At 39.3% G+C, this 13,673-nt stretch overlaps 1 protein-coding gene across 2 annotated transcripts in view; it reads left to right on the top strand.

The window, feature by feature from the left end:
* The window catches only part of ehbp1l1a (EH domain binding protein 1-like 1a), a gene marked incomplete at its 5' end in the record, with an annotated part of 35,037 nt that extends 22,026 nt beyond the window's left edge, over positions 1-13,011 (top strand). The window contains 16 exon segments of one of the 2 annotated variants that reach the window (XR_007814539.1): positions 42-96; positions 325-531; positions 1,501-2,037; positions 2,471-4,852; positions 5,114-5,288; positions 5,987-6,153; positions 6,233-6,281; positions 6,412-6,924; positions 7,017-7,068; positions 7,213-7,256; positions 7,428-7,539; positions 7,836-7,935; positions 9,154-9,227; positions 9,753-9,867; positions 11,621-11,895; positions 12,100-13,011. Coding sequence is in view for 1 of the 2 variants with exons in the window: in XM_018693885.2 (XP_018549401.1) it covers positions 42-96; positions 325-531; positions 1,501-2,037; positions 2,471-4,852; positions 5,114-5,288; positions 5,987-6,153; positions 6,233-6,281; positions 6,412-6,924; positions 7,017-7,068; positions 7,213-7,256; positions 7,428-7,539; positions 7,836-7,935; positions 9,154-9,227; positions 9,753-9,867; positions 12,100-12,193 (4,676 nt within the window). 2 annotated transcript variants of the gene reach the window in all.
* Positions 13,012-13,673: the final 662 nt, after the last annotated feature.

The raw sequence follows: 13,673 nt of genomic DNA, 5'->3' as shown, positions 1-13,673 counted from the left end.
GTTTCTTTTCACATTTTTTATCATGTTTGCTTTTATGACAGCTGAGGAATTCAAAGGCAGCGCAAAGCAAAACATAGACCTTTCTGTAGATAACGGGTGAGTTGAAGAGTCCAGTGCTCTTCCATTGTTTGCTGTGAAAGGGGCTAATCTAGTGCTTGCCTAACATGGACTGCTTGGCCTAATAAACAGTAGCTTTAGAAAATTTTATACAGTGCATGGTAAATTTCATCATCTGTGAAGACTGCTTTTCCTTACATTTTGTATTTTGTTGCCACATGACGTATGTGGAATATGCCTTAAAATCCTTTATATTTGGGTCCCAAGCAAATCCCAGATAGAGAGAACAGCAGCAGAGGAGATCCAAACAGTGAAGAAACCACTGGACACATCAGAGCCCATGGGAGTCTTGGGGTGGGAAGTATTGGAGGCAGAGGGACCAAATACAGAAAAACGGGCAGAATCCTCTTTGTCAACAAAGGAAGAAGAGACCTCAGGATTAGTAAAGGCTATTGTGGGTGTTTTTCATAAAGGGTAAGTATAAGACTGGTCTGAAACTAATGGTGTCTAGCATGCAACATGGTGTGTTTCAGTCATCAGTGAAAAAAACAAAGGTTCTAGCACATGCAGCATCAAAACCTCACTAATATTTTCATGGACTCTATTTGTTTGGATTGGGGACTTCTTCCCATTTCAATCTCTTTTATTAAAATTGGGTTGACTAGTGCAGTACCTGTCAAGCTGAAACGAAACGTGAAGACCCTGGTTCAAGTCATAGTCAGTGGACAAATTGTTAGACTTTTTTAGCAGCCTCACAGTTCACACACACACAACACTGCAGGAGCAACAGAATGACAGGCTGTAATCTTTACAACCATATCTTGTCTTAAAATGACCAAACCACAAAACTAACTGTGGAGTTAGATACTTGATGAAAACAGAGGGCAGAGTGACAGTGTGATGCAGGCAGTGTGAGTCACTCCAATTTGGTGCGGCGCTATTCTTATTATCATTGGCTTTTCATTAAAGAATAGGTCGAATGATTTCCATTGACGTTGTTATCAACCATGTCTTAAATGTCTATCAAGGAAATGTTATATCACAATATATATTATTATTGTTTTATTATTGCCCTAACAACTGCTCATCCAAAAAACTTCACAATCAACACTACACTTCCTTGTGCCATCAGCAACACACCTGCAAAGTTTGACTTCAATCAGATGAGTGGTTGTTGAGAAAATTGAGACAGACAGACAGAGATCCCTCCATTTATAGTTAAATGTAAGAGAAAAAGTTTGTCATATTATTATGACTGCTTATTCTTGGCTTGATGTTATCAAAGTTAGAACTGAAGTAAAAACTGGACAGCTTGTGCATGGGAATGTATTTCACCAATCATCTCCAGTTCTTAGTGGTTTCTTAGGTACATGTTCATTGAAACCGTTCATTTCGTTGCATGGTTCCAGGTTTCACTCACACTCCACTATCCATTTCTCACAGTTACGAAACAGTTGTATCCATATTGGGGCCATCTAGTACTACCTTAACTGAAGTGGATCACCAACCCAAGGCTTCTATAGACCTGAAGGACAAGACAGTGACCCCTTCAGATGAGTTTTTTCTACATTTCACAGACAACACTACTTCCATAGATGGCCAGTTTGAAGACATTCACACCGAACATGACATTGGATGTCAAACAAGTGCTGAGCCTCACATATGGAACTTGGTAGATGTTCGATCAGGGTCTCCATCACCAACTACCAACAGTGATGATGGGTTTTTAGTTTGTGCAAGCATGAAGGAATGGCCACCATTAACAGAGGCAGATATGACTGAAATGTCAAATGAAGATGGTGAACAAGTAGAGGAACAAGAGGCATCTCTTGATCAGTGCCATACAAAGGAGAGCTCACTCACAGGGCAGGACTCTGTTCAAATATCAGTGAACACTGAAAGTTTGTTTGAAAGGCATGAGACTGAGGCAGAACACGATGAGTTTAGAACAGTGTCATCTTCATCACAGCTGGACAAATGGTGAGTGCTGTTGGATTATGGCCTACTTAAGTGTTTGGCTGCATGGTATAATATTGTCTGTTGTTCTGCTTATGAGCGCTTACTCCTTAGGAAATTGGATTGCCAGCTCTTTGTAATAGCTGCAAGGACTGGCATTGTGTTGTGGAATGGTAATATTGCTTTTTTGTACGATTTTATGTCGGTGTTGAAATGAGGGTAAACATTGGTCTTGTTTGGTCTTAATGTGTTGCTGCATCATTTTGATGATAGTAAGCATGTGCATCAGTAAAGCAGAATATTGAAAATAATAGTGTTTTACAATGTGTAACAAGATTTGTTTGCTGTCTTTTAAGTAGAATTTTGAGCAGATTCATGGTTGGTTGGAAATAGGGTGCATGGTACAAATGTATGGCAGAGCAGCAAATTCTAAAGCTTTTCCTTTCTTTTCCTTAAGCCCCCAGCAAACAAGCATGGAGGAAATTTCTGCCACTTCCCTGCAGCCTACATCAAATGAATCAGGTCCAAAGAAAGATAGAGGTTTACTCTTAGACACACCCTCAGATGATCAAAACATTAGTCCACTGGGACCAGAAGCTGATATTGCTGTCTCTCAGCAAGACAGAAAGTCAAAGAAAAAAGTTCCAGAACCTCAAAAGAAAGAGTTGAATCAAGAAAAAGACACTTCTACCATATGGCCACTCAGAAGTAAATACAGTTTAACACCAGACTGTAAACAAAAACATAATGGTTTGTCTGTCAAGCTCCAAACTGAAGTTATTACAGTCCAGTCTGTTAGAAACAATTCTACTTGTGAGACAATTCCCACACAGTCAGATGCTGACCTTGCCTTATCTTGCACCATAAACAAAGGTAGTAGCGTTCCTCTAAGTTTGCCTCAGTATGGTCATGATCAAGAAGATGTTGGAGCTCAAGTAACATCATCCAAAGGTGACCACAAACACAAAGGGGAAGCAGAATTTGTGCAAATATTCACGCATATCACTCCTCCTCCTCGTGTGAAAAGAAGAGATGGTAGTTTGCCTCCTGAAACTCCACAGAAAACTGCCCCTTGCAAACCCCTGAGAAGAAAAGACAGTGTCAGTAGAGAGAAATTTGTTGAAATAATCCATGATCAACAGGATTTGAAAGCCCAAGTTAGTTCTGTTTTGGAGACATCTGATACTGGTCCTCCACAACCTGAGACAAACTCTGATGTCTCAGGTAGTCTTGAACCTCTACAAAACATTGATAAAGCCAGTCAATCAGCCACTGAAATGAACCCCTTGCAGCCTGCAGGAAAGCAAGACCAAACAGCCAAACAAAACTCTCAAGAAACATATTTTGATGTGATTGCATCTCTACAGACAGAAACAGAGTTGGTTTTCTCAAAGGACACAAAACAAACCTACTGTGATTCAGAATGGCCTAAGCAAGATATTAATACATCTGTTCAGCTCTCTTCTCCTGCCTTAGAAACAATGGGAACTGACAGCATCGCCTCAAAGTCAGTTGAGTTTCATTTTGAGCAAACTGCTCCTCTCTCAGTCATCAAGAAAATATGTTTTCCACAACGTGGCAAGAAATTACCAGCAAGAAAATCTTGCAAAATTATCAGCAACAAGGGAACAATAGCTCAAAATTTAAGTGTTGCAACCAGGGAGATTGAAAAAGCTGCCCAGACTGATAACACTGTGATGGGTGATGTAGACAAGATAAAGCAGTCAAAGAAACTGGGTCACACAGCTGTTGATACATTTGGAAATGCATCAGAGACAGCAAAGGCAATAAGGGATGAACAAACAATTCATCCTATCCCAAAGCCTCGTGTGAGGAAACATTTCAGTGGCTCCTTCCTAGATGACTTAACTGCTACAGAAAGAACATATCAGGCCTTCCATGGGGAAGAGGTACAGGCAGCACAACAAGTTGGTCCTTCATCCATTTCCTCAACAACTAAAGAACTGTCAATGGTGCAACGCAGCAAAGACCTTCTCCCTCCTCATCTAGTTGATCAACTTTGTACATCTACAGAAGGTGTATGGTTGAGGAGGAGTAGACAGTTAGAGGATGGTAATACTTCACAGATCTCAGGACCCTCAAGCTTGCCTGTACCAAAACCAAGAGTGAAGAAACGTCTCAGTGATTCCTTTCCAAATGACATCACAATTTCTAGCTCACCATCTCCCTGCCAGTCAGAAACAGTACCTGATTCTATTGATTATGAAACAATCCAACAGAATGAACAGTCAAGCTTACCTCCTCCACTGCCTTGGGCCAAGAAACATCTCAGTGCGACTTATTCAGGTAGCACACCTCCTGTAGACAATTTACTCTCCCAAGAAATGGAATGGTCTGAGTATACATCTCCCACTAGCAAAGAAACAAAAGAATGGTCAACATTGCTGGATTTAAGTGTGATCTCGAAAGGAGGGTTTTTCCAAAGCCCAGGTGAAGAAGATGTTACATCAGAGGTGGAACAGGAAGTGCTAGCAACAATGCAAGAAGAAAAGTTTCCTCAACCCGATTCTGTAAAAGATACTGAGAAGCCACTGGATGAAATCATTGAGGGCTGGACCTTCACAGATAAACCTTTAGTTTCAGATTACTCAGAGGAGGTTACAGAGTCAGCATCTGAACAGGATGCCATTGAAAAAGCAGAGGTTGATAAGTTCCTTGGTTCCACTGTTGCATCTTCTCAGGATGACTGGCTGCATTTAGGGGATGATAAACACAGAGAACCAATGGAAGTAACCTCAAACAAGGAAATGAGGGATGAAGAGTTGGACTTTGGTTTTGTGTCTGTAGATGTAGCTGCTGGTTACTTAGAGGATGAAAGGTAAGATTAGTCACTAATGGGAGGTGCATTCATAATTGAGATATATGTGTATTTTGCAGTATTGCCTCTATATATAGAATACGAATTCTTATTTCCGTGTTTCAAATTATTTAATACTGTCTGTGTGTGGTTTCATTAACAAAAAAATGTTGTGGAAAATCATCAATTTTTCATCAAAACATTCGCCAATCGTCAAATGTTTTTACAGAAACTACAGAAATTAGTGATCACTTTACTTTGTTTCTATGTGTGTCTGTCCAGGCACATGGGGAGAACAGAAGAGTCCTCAGGTCAGCCTGTACCTGTGCCACGAGGCAAGAAGCGTTTGAGTGGTTCTTACCTAGGTGACAGCAAGCCACAAGTTGCTGGACCCCATCAAACCAGCAAACCAACAACACCTCAAAAAAGACCTGCAGATGGGGCTGCCTCTCCAGAGGTATGTTAAAACTTGTAAACATTTGTCAAAATTTGCATATTAGCATTTGATCAAATGACTGTGTGTAATGTGCAAGATGGGCAACAGGCAGCTGTTTTCAGTAAAGCTCTGATAAACTGATTTTATACTGTGGCCATAAAGGGATGAACATGGTCAGCAACAATACTACAAGACAGGCTGGGACATTCAAACCATGATTGATTGGCATTAAGAATCAAAAATGTGCTAAGGAAACATCCCCCACACCACTACACCACCATCAGCCTGGACTGATGACACAAGGCAGCTTGGGTCCATGGATTCATGATGCTGATGCCAAATTCTGACCGAGATGCTTTTCTGCTCACCACTGTTGTAAAGAATGATTATCTGAGTTGCTGTAGCCTTTCTGTCAGCTCTGACCAGTCTTACCATTCTCCTCTAAACTCTCTTATTAACAAAGTGTTTCCGTCCACAGAACGTCTGCTCACTGAATTTTTGTTTTTCATTTTTTGTACCATTCTGAGTAAACCCTAGAGGCTGTTGTACATGAAGCAGTTTCAGAAATCCCATCTGGCACCAACAATCATGCCACAATCAAAGTCACTGAGATCATTTTTTTCCCCATTCTGATGTTTGATAAAAACATTAACTAAATCTCTTGGCTTGTACCTGCACAATTCCAATTTAAATTGAAAAATGTCTATATTGTGTTGTAGAGCCTATTAGCCAGTCCAGCCTTAGTAACATCCAGCCAGTCTCTACTGGAATGGTGTCAAGAAGTCACACAGGGTCATAAGGGAGTGAAGATCACCAACTTCAACACCTCTTGGCGGAATGGCCTTGCCTTTTGCGCCATATTTCATCACTTTCACCCAGAAAAGATGTAAGAAACAATTGAAATACTCTTCTTACTGCATATACTGTTTTAAGAGTTTATTTTATCTTCTTTTTCTTTTGTATAGTGATTATGAAATGTTGGACCCATATGATATCAAGCACAACAACAAAAAGGTGACTGATGATTAGTTACTAGTTGAATAAATTACCAACATAGCATAATTGTAACTTATAATATTTTCACCTGTTGGTTGATAAGTCTTAATATAATCCATCCATCTATCTATTTTTGCACATATTGCAGGCTTTTGATGGCTTTGCTGAACTTGGCATTTCCAGGCTGTTGGAGCCTTCAGACATGGTCATGCAAGCTGTGCCTGACCGCCTCATTGTCATGACCTACCTCAACCAGATTCGCACCTATTTCACAGGCCAGGAACTCAGTGTGCTTCACATAGAGAAGGATAGCAGTGTGTCTAGTTATGCAGTAGCAGGTGACCGGGACAGCCAAGAGGACCCTGAGGCAACTGTTCGGTACTGCGCCCAGAGGCTCCAGGAAGAGGGTATAAGTCTTGAGACTAATGGGGCTGCAGGTACTGCAGAGAAAGACAATAAAACCAGTAGGGATGTGGTTCCACCTCCCAGAACTAAACGGTTGCAGGTGGCTGGAGGAGGTGGGGCTCAGTCTCCAGTGGCACCACCAAGGACCAATTTACTTTCCAAATCAGGTTTCTCTCATGTTAAAGATGCTGATTTGGTCAAGAAACGAAGGTCACAGCGGAGGAGTGGGTCAGTAGATGATGGAGACTTGTCAGTGGTATGATGACTTATTGCCTTATTCGTTCATCCTTCTTGATTGTCATTACCATTTACTTTTCAATTATGTATGAGGAACTCTTTTGTCTGTAGGTAATTGCAGGAGAAGAAGACAGTGTAATTAGTAAGAGGAAATCTGAAACTGGTAAGTTCTTCTTGAGCTGATATTTTTTGCAGTCAAAATTAACAGTCTCACCACTGTCTAAACTTAAATCTCTTTTTTTAAACTTCCAATTGTTGGAATTTTAGTTGTTAAGCATTTTTGATGATTTTTTTTTTTGTCTTGCAGAGAGACCAGATGTTGTGGTTGAGGAGGGAAAACCAGAAGGCCAGGTCAGTTAGCCACCATGTTTCATTGTAGGGTCTATTCTTTAGAACTGTTTATGATTTAAAGCTGATTTCATTTTAATTCTATTTTGAACCATTGATACAAAAACACAGATTATGTAGGTAACTGTGTGTGTGTACGTGCGTGTGTGTGTGTGTGTGTATCAACATATCCAGGACCCCAGCCAGTATGTTCTGAGTCAGATGGAAGCCCTGGAAGCAGAACAAAATCATATTGATAACAGGGCAGGTGTGGTTGAGAGGAAACTCAGACAACTACTGGAAACAGGTAAGATATTCAGACATCTTGCAAAAAAATATCAGTTAAGTAGTTCATGACTACAGTTGGATGCAGAGTCATTCAAAAGAGCATGAGATTCTGGGTTTAAAATATTTTGAGGGTAGAATTTTTTATAATTTCATGGTAGAATTAGAAGTGGAACAAAATTAGTAAAGTGAGAGAATGGTTTGCAATTTCAAGGCATAGTTATTCATTTGAGGGAGCAATTTCACAAAGAAATCTTCACCATCACCTATCTGGTTTATAACAATGAAGTATAATAATGATGTGGTTTTCTGACACAGGTAGAGACAAGGTGGAGGAGGAGAGGCTGATTCAAGAGTGGTTTACACTGGTTAACAAGAAGAATGCTTTAATCAGGAGACAAGACCATCTGCAGCTACTGTAAGGCATCCACCACAGACACTGTTGGAAACATGTTCATTGGAAACTGTAGAATTTACAACACAGTATTCACATCGATAAAACAATGTCACCACAAGTTCCATTTAGTATTATTTCTGGAGCTCTTTATCATTAGCAGTGTTGTTCAGTTGTCTTCATATTGGAAATTGTTCAAATCCTTCCATCTTCCTTTGTTTGCTTAAAATAAATTAAACCGGAGCCCACATGGGCCGGAAGGCTTTAAATTGCTCAGAACAAATGGCAACTCTATCTGAAGACTGTATAATACAACTGAAACTTCCACAACAGCTACTGAGTGGACCTTGTGGTGAGATTGTTTTTGTCAGCTTCGATTTGCAAGAGGGCAGTACAGTGGTGCAGCTTCACAGCAAGAAGGTTCCGAATTTGATCTCCGGTTCACCCAGGGCTTTTCTGTTTAGAGTTTGTATGTCCTGTGTGGGTTCTCTCTGGGTACTCTAGCTTCTGCCCACCGTCCAAAGACATGCAGGTTAGACCCTAAGTTGCCCGTTAGTGTGAATGTGAGTGTGAATGGTTGTTTGTCTCTACATGTCAGCCCTGCGATGGACTGGCGATCTGCTGACCTAAGCGAGATTTATATGTAAGATTTTTGGTACCCTATGATTATAAATAGAACTGTTGCATGTCCAGACCCCAGTAATTGAGACATACTTGTCAGCTTAAATTAATGTCAGCATGGTCTCTGGGGGGAAATCCTGTTCACACAAGAAAGCAAATGAAAAATTCAAACATGGAACTTAAGCTTACTGATGTCTCTGTCAAAAGCAAATGAAGATAATTATGGTCCATTCTTGACCATTGATATGGCAATTGGGCAAAAGAAAAAGAAAACAAAAAACTCTTTCAAATGCATATCTGCTTCATCAGCAGGTTGAGTTTTCTCAGTTGTCATGGACATATTTCAGCACTTATCATCAGATGGGGAGTACTGGGGAGTACTGAGCCATCTCCATAAAAACTGAGCAAACTCCATCTGCCATGGAAGACCATAAGTAATAATGTAAATAATTAGTAAATAATAGTAAGTGACTTGAGTTAAAATGTTCTTTTGGTCAAAAAAACTAAGTAGCAAGTAAATGAATTGGACATCTGCTTATATTAACTTTGAGACTAAAGACAGACCCCCTTCATAAGCACAAGATGTCTCACATCTTGTAATGTATCTCTTGTGATTGACAGACTGGAAGAACAAGACTTGGAGAGAAGATTTGAGTTGTTAAACAAAGAGCTGAGAGACATGATGGCAATTGAAGGTATATCTTACGTCTTATAACACATACTGCTTCAACAACAGTCCAGAAAGAAACTCCAGACTGATATGAGTCATGTGCTCACGACTTGCTTTCTCATTACACTGAATTAGATTATACAAGTGACAAGCTTCTGAACTTTGTTTTATAAAACCTTTCTACTTGGACATAAAATATCTTTCAGCTTGACACTTATAGTCAGCAGCTTGCAGTTTTGAACTGACTACACCTTTCAGACCTACAGAGTGTTAATAATATTCAGAGAGGAGGAATATGACTCTACCAGTTAAATGTATGGTTTGGTTTATATTAGACAGTTTGTTATCATTTTATCAGCAACTGTAGCACCAGCAGCATACACATACACTTCTTAGTCCTACTTCCAGTGCTGTTTCACCATTTCAACATGCATATCAACTTCAGTGTAGAAAATTATGAACCATCTCAACCCTTCTCCAGCTACAAAGGGTACCCCTCATCGCACTTACCTCTGCCTCTTTGTCTCTGTCTGTTGTCTCTGTGGTGCAGACTGGCAGAAAACTCAGGCCCATAAACACAGAGAACAGCTGTTGCTGCAGGAGCTGGTGTCTCTAGTCAACCAGAGAGACGAACTGGTCCACAATATGGATGCCAAAGAGAAAGGGTGAGACTGGTTGTGCTGAAGGATTAGTGATAATATTGGTAGTACATTGTTCTACATGTGCTCATATACAAATGCTTGCATAGTTTTTTTCTCAAATGATTTTTCCTTGATTTATAGCAAATAAACCCTAGTGGTTTATTTGGCAGTAGATTGCTCAGTGCTACAGCTCAACCAGCTGCTATGCAGCACATTACTTAGCAATTTTGTGCAGGTGGAGTGCTTTAATTTACTGCAAAGACACATCAGGACATGTTTACAGATGATACAGACCCAACTGACAGCCTGCAATAGCATAGTGATATGAGTAAAAAGAAGGACATTTCTGAAGGACACATAGTAGATATAATAATTATCATACACAGTGATGTTCTTATCGATGTTAATAAAAGGTCCTTGATCATATTATATTACATATATTATATCATATTTTATATATATTATATCATAATAATAGCAGTATATTTCATGTTGAAGATACTCAAAGAAACCTTAGATGACAAAGTAGACAAGATAAAAAGACTAATCTGAGTCAGGGAAAATGCAGACTGGAGCAGAAAAGGTCATTAAGTTGAAAAACTGAAACAAAACTCAACTATCAGATTTACTATAAACATACATCATGAAAGCTTACACTGAAGTCTACACGCACGCACAAACACACTTATACAAATTATTTAATTACAGTGGCAATGATCTATTCTGTTTTGTCCTGGACTCCATGTTCCATGATGTATGTATGGTAGACTCATGAACAGAGATGTTAACCAGCACCAGTCATTTTTGTTATGTTTGTTGTTTGTTGTGTTTTTTTGTTTTTTTTTATTGTGTGTGTGTGTGTGTGTTTGTTTGTTTGTTTTTTTAATCATTGATCATTATGTGTTTTGTCTTTGGAGTCATCTTAGCTGGGCATCCTTTTCAGGGAAGAGTAACCACAGAAATAAATCATTTCCATTTACAGACAGTTTGTCTGATGACTGATGAGTCACTGAGAAGATTGGAACCATTTCCAACTTTATGCAAATCTATAATTCTTGATTCTAAGTCTTCTGAGATCTTGTTTTGTGAGGCCTGGTTCACATCAGCAGATGATTCTTGTGAATAACAAACCGTCATTAACCGAGAGGATCACATACTTTTTCCACCCTACACTGTAAATGTTTGAATGGTGTATTCAAAATGGACAAGAACATTACAATGATTTCTGTGTTATTAGTTAAACTAGACTGTGTTTGTTCTTAAATGTAACGTAGATGGTCAGGTACATTTCCCACAGTGATTGTGTTTGCATTCTCTCATTTTTAGTGTGATGTTCAGCAACACTGTGAAGGTGTGCCTCATGTTATAACTGAAAATGTAACTATTTTAAGTGGTAACTATAATTTCATTTGCTATGATAGAGAGTGGAGGATGTAGTTCAGTGGAGATGTCTTTGTAACTTTTTTTTTTTTTTTTTATAGATCGATAGATAGATAGATAGATCTTTATTGCCATTGTATGCAATACAACAAAAGTCTGTTGGAGCAATCCTCTCCAAATAGCAGCATAAAAAAAGATAAATATATATATACACATATACCAACACATGCTCACACCAGTACATCTCGCACATACACATTCATTCCATGTTCTCAATAATAAATAACTAAAGGAAAGCAGTAGAACACAGCAGTTATTGCACTGAGGGAGTGAAGGAGTGCGTGTATGTGTTATGATTTTTGCAGTATATGTTATGATTTTTGTAATATGTCCACAGCGCTAGGAAAGAAGCTGTTCCGAAGTCTGTTTGTGCGTGTGCTGGGGGTTCTTAGTCTGCCTCAGGGCAGGGTGGTGAACAGGGAGTGTCCAGGGTGTGAAGTATCCTTCCTGATGTTTGTGGCCTGTGTAGGAGACAGCCTGAGTATATATCGCTCAGGTTTGGTAGGGGGCAGCTGATGATCCTCTCAGCTGTCTTGACGACCCACTGCAGGTCCTTTTTTCAGGTCCACTGCTGTGCAGCTGGAATACCACACAGTGCAGCAGTATGTCAAGGTGATTTCAGCACTCCTGAAAGATCCCTTCCTTTTCATGCCTAAAAGGATGCAAAGTGATGTAAAAGAAACTTGAGTAGATCGCTGTATTTATTAAAGTAGAAGTATATCTGTTCTGTCAGATGGGTATAAGATAATCTGAAAAAAGCATATGCCAGACAACCTGTGTAGACAACCTGTGACTTTCCTTTCTCCTTGTCTTCAGAGCTCTGGAGGAGGACGAGCGTCTGGAACGAGGCCTGGAGCAGCGGAGGAGGAAGTACGCTAGACAGCAGAAAGAGAAGTGTGTGATGCAGTGATTCTGTCTACTTCCAGCCATGAAATGCTGGGTCACCTATCTGATAGAAAGTAGGTCAAGACAAAACCAAGAATGGGACAGTTATGTTGGGTCCTCCTCACCTGCCGTCAGATTGATTGGTGTGGTTTTAAGTCAGCAGTAAGAGGATGACTAGGTCAACATAGTTGATCTAAGGTATTTCTACAAGAGAGAACACTGAACCTGCATGAGGTGGCATCACATTTCCATTGGAGACTCAGACGGTCCAAAACCAGAGTGAGGCTCTGAGAAATGTTAGCCATATTTAGCCTTATCAACTTGAGTTTTATTTTTTGTTTGCTTCCCTCAAACCCAACAGGATGTTTAACACCAAGAACTTTTTACCTACTCAGCCAGAGAGGCATCAGTGCCTCAAAGAGCTGCTTGTGCCTTTGACTGTTTGCTTGTTTCTCTGCTGTGTTTTTAGTGACTGTTGTTACAGATTGTGACTGTAAATGTAAACTGTGTTTGATTGAATGTTTGGTACAGATATGAGCTGCCAAAAACAGGAGCAATAAGGGCTGACCATTGTGGGTTCTTGAAGACTGCACCAATAATTTCACATTTGGACTGGACCTCCTGATAACCAAAATCTAGCACCAGTACACCCGCAATTACAAGGATTCAGTGTTTGAACAAAAATGCTTTGTCACTGTCTTCTAAAACCACTAATATGAATGTTTTTGGATTGAGTGGCCTTATTAGCACTACAACATGGTTTGTCTTTTTTTATTTTTTTTTTTTTTTTTTTTTTTTTTTTTTTTTTTTTTTTTTTTTTTTTTTTTTTTGTATTGTTTATTATATTTACATCAATTTATTTGTTTTGTCAGTGTAAAACACATTGTTTTAACTAACCAGGTTTTGTTTAGTTAATTCAAGCTGATTTACTGATAGTGGAGATTCGGTTCTCTCTCTCGGTTCAGATTTGGTCATGTTGCAGAGCCTGTGTGTTTGGATGTGTTTGTTGTTTGCTTTATCTTTTGTCAAAACTAAAGATATGTCCATTTGAAAAGTAAAAAGGCAAATCTATGTAGTCTGACTTTAGTGTTTGAGATGTTGAAATGTTTTCATCTTGTATGACCACTTCATCAGTGGGGCAGATGGGATGAAGGTGCCTTGCAAGGATAAGAAAAGCAGGATCCTGTCTTCTAATTTATGGATTAATTCCTAGTTTTACTTCCATGAGACTGTACTTCTCAGAGAATTATTGAAACACCTTCAGTGAATCCTGTAATGGAACTATTGTGGAAAATAACTACAACTTTTACATTTACATTTACTTTTACTTTTGCAAATGTAGTTTCCCTGAAATGAAAATGTAAATGTTCCTGCATGACAAAACCCAAATCTTAACATTTACTGAAAATAAAAGTAAGCTGGTGCTTCATCTCTTCCATAAATTAAAGGAACCTTCCTCTTTGCATTTGCACTGAAAAGTTACATGTTTTTACTTCAGTACAGGC

Source organism: Lates calcarifer, linkage group LG14 (assembly GCF_001640805.2).
Source record: "Lates calcarifer isolate ASB-BC8 linkage group LG14, TLL_Latcal_v3, whole genome shotgun sequence".
Taxonomy (NCBI): Eukaryota; Metazoa; Chordata; class Actinopteri; family Centropomidae; genus Lates; species Lates calcarifer.
Note: the sequence above shows the minus strand (reverse complement) of the source record. Positions and strands in the feature narration are given on the sequence as shown.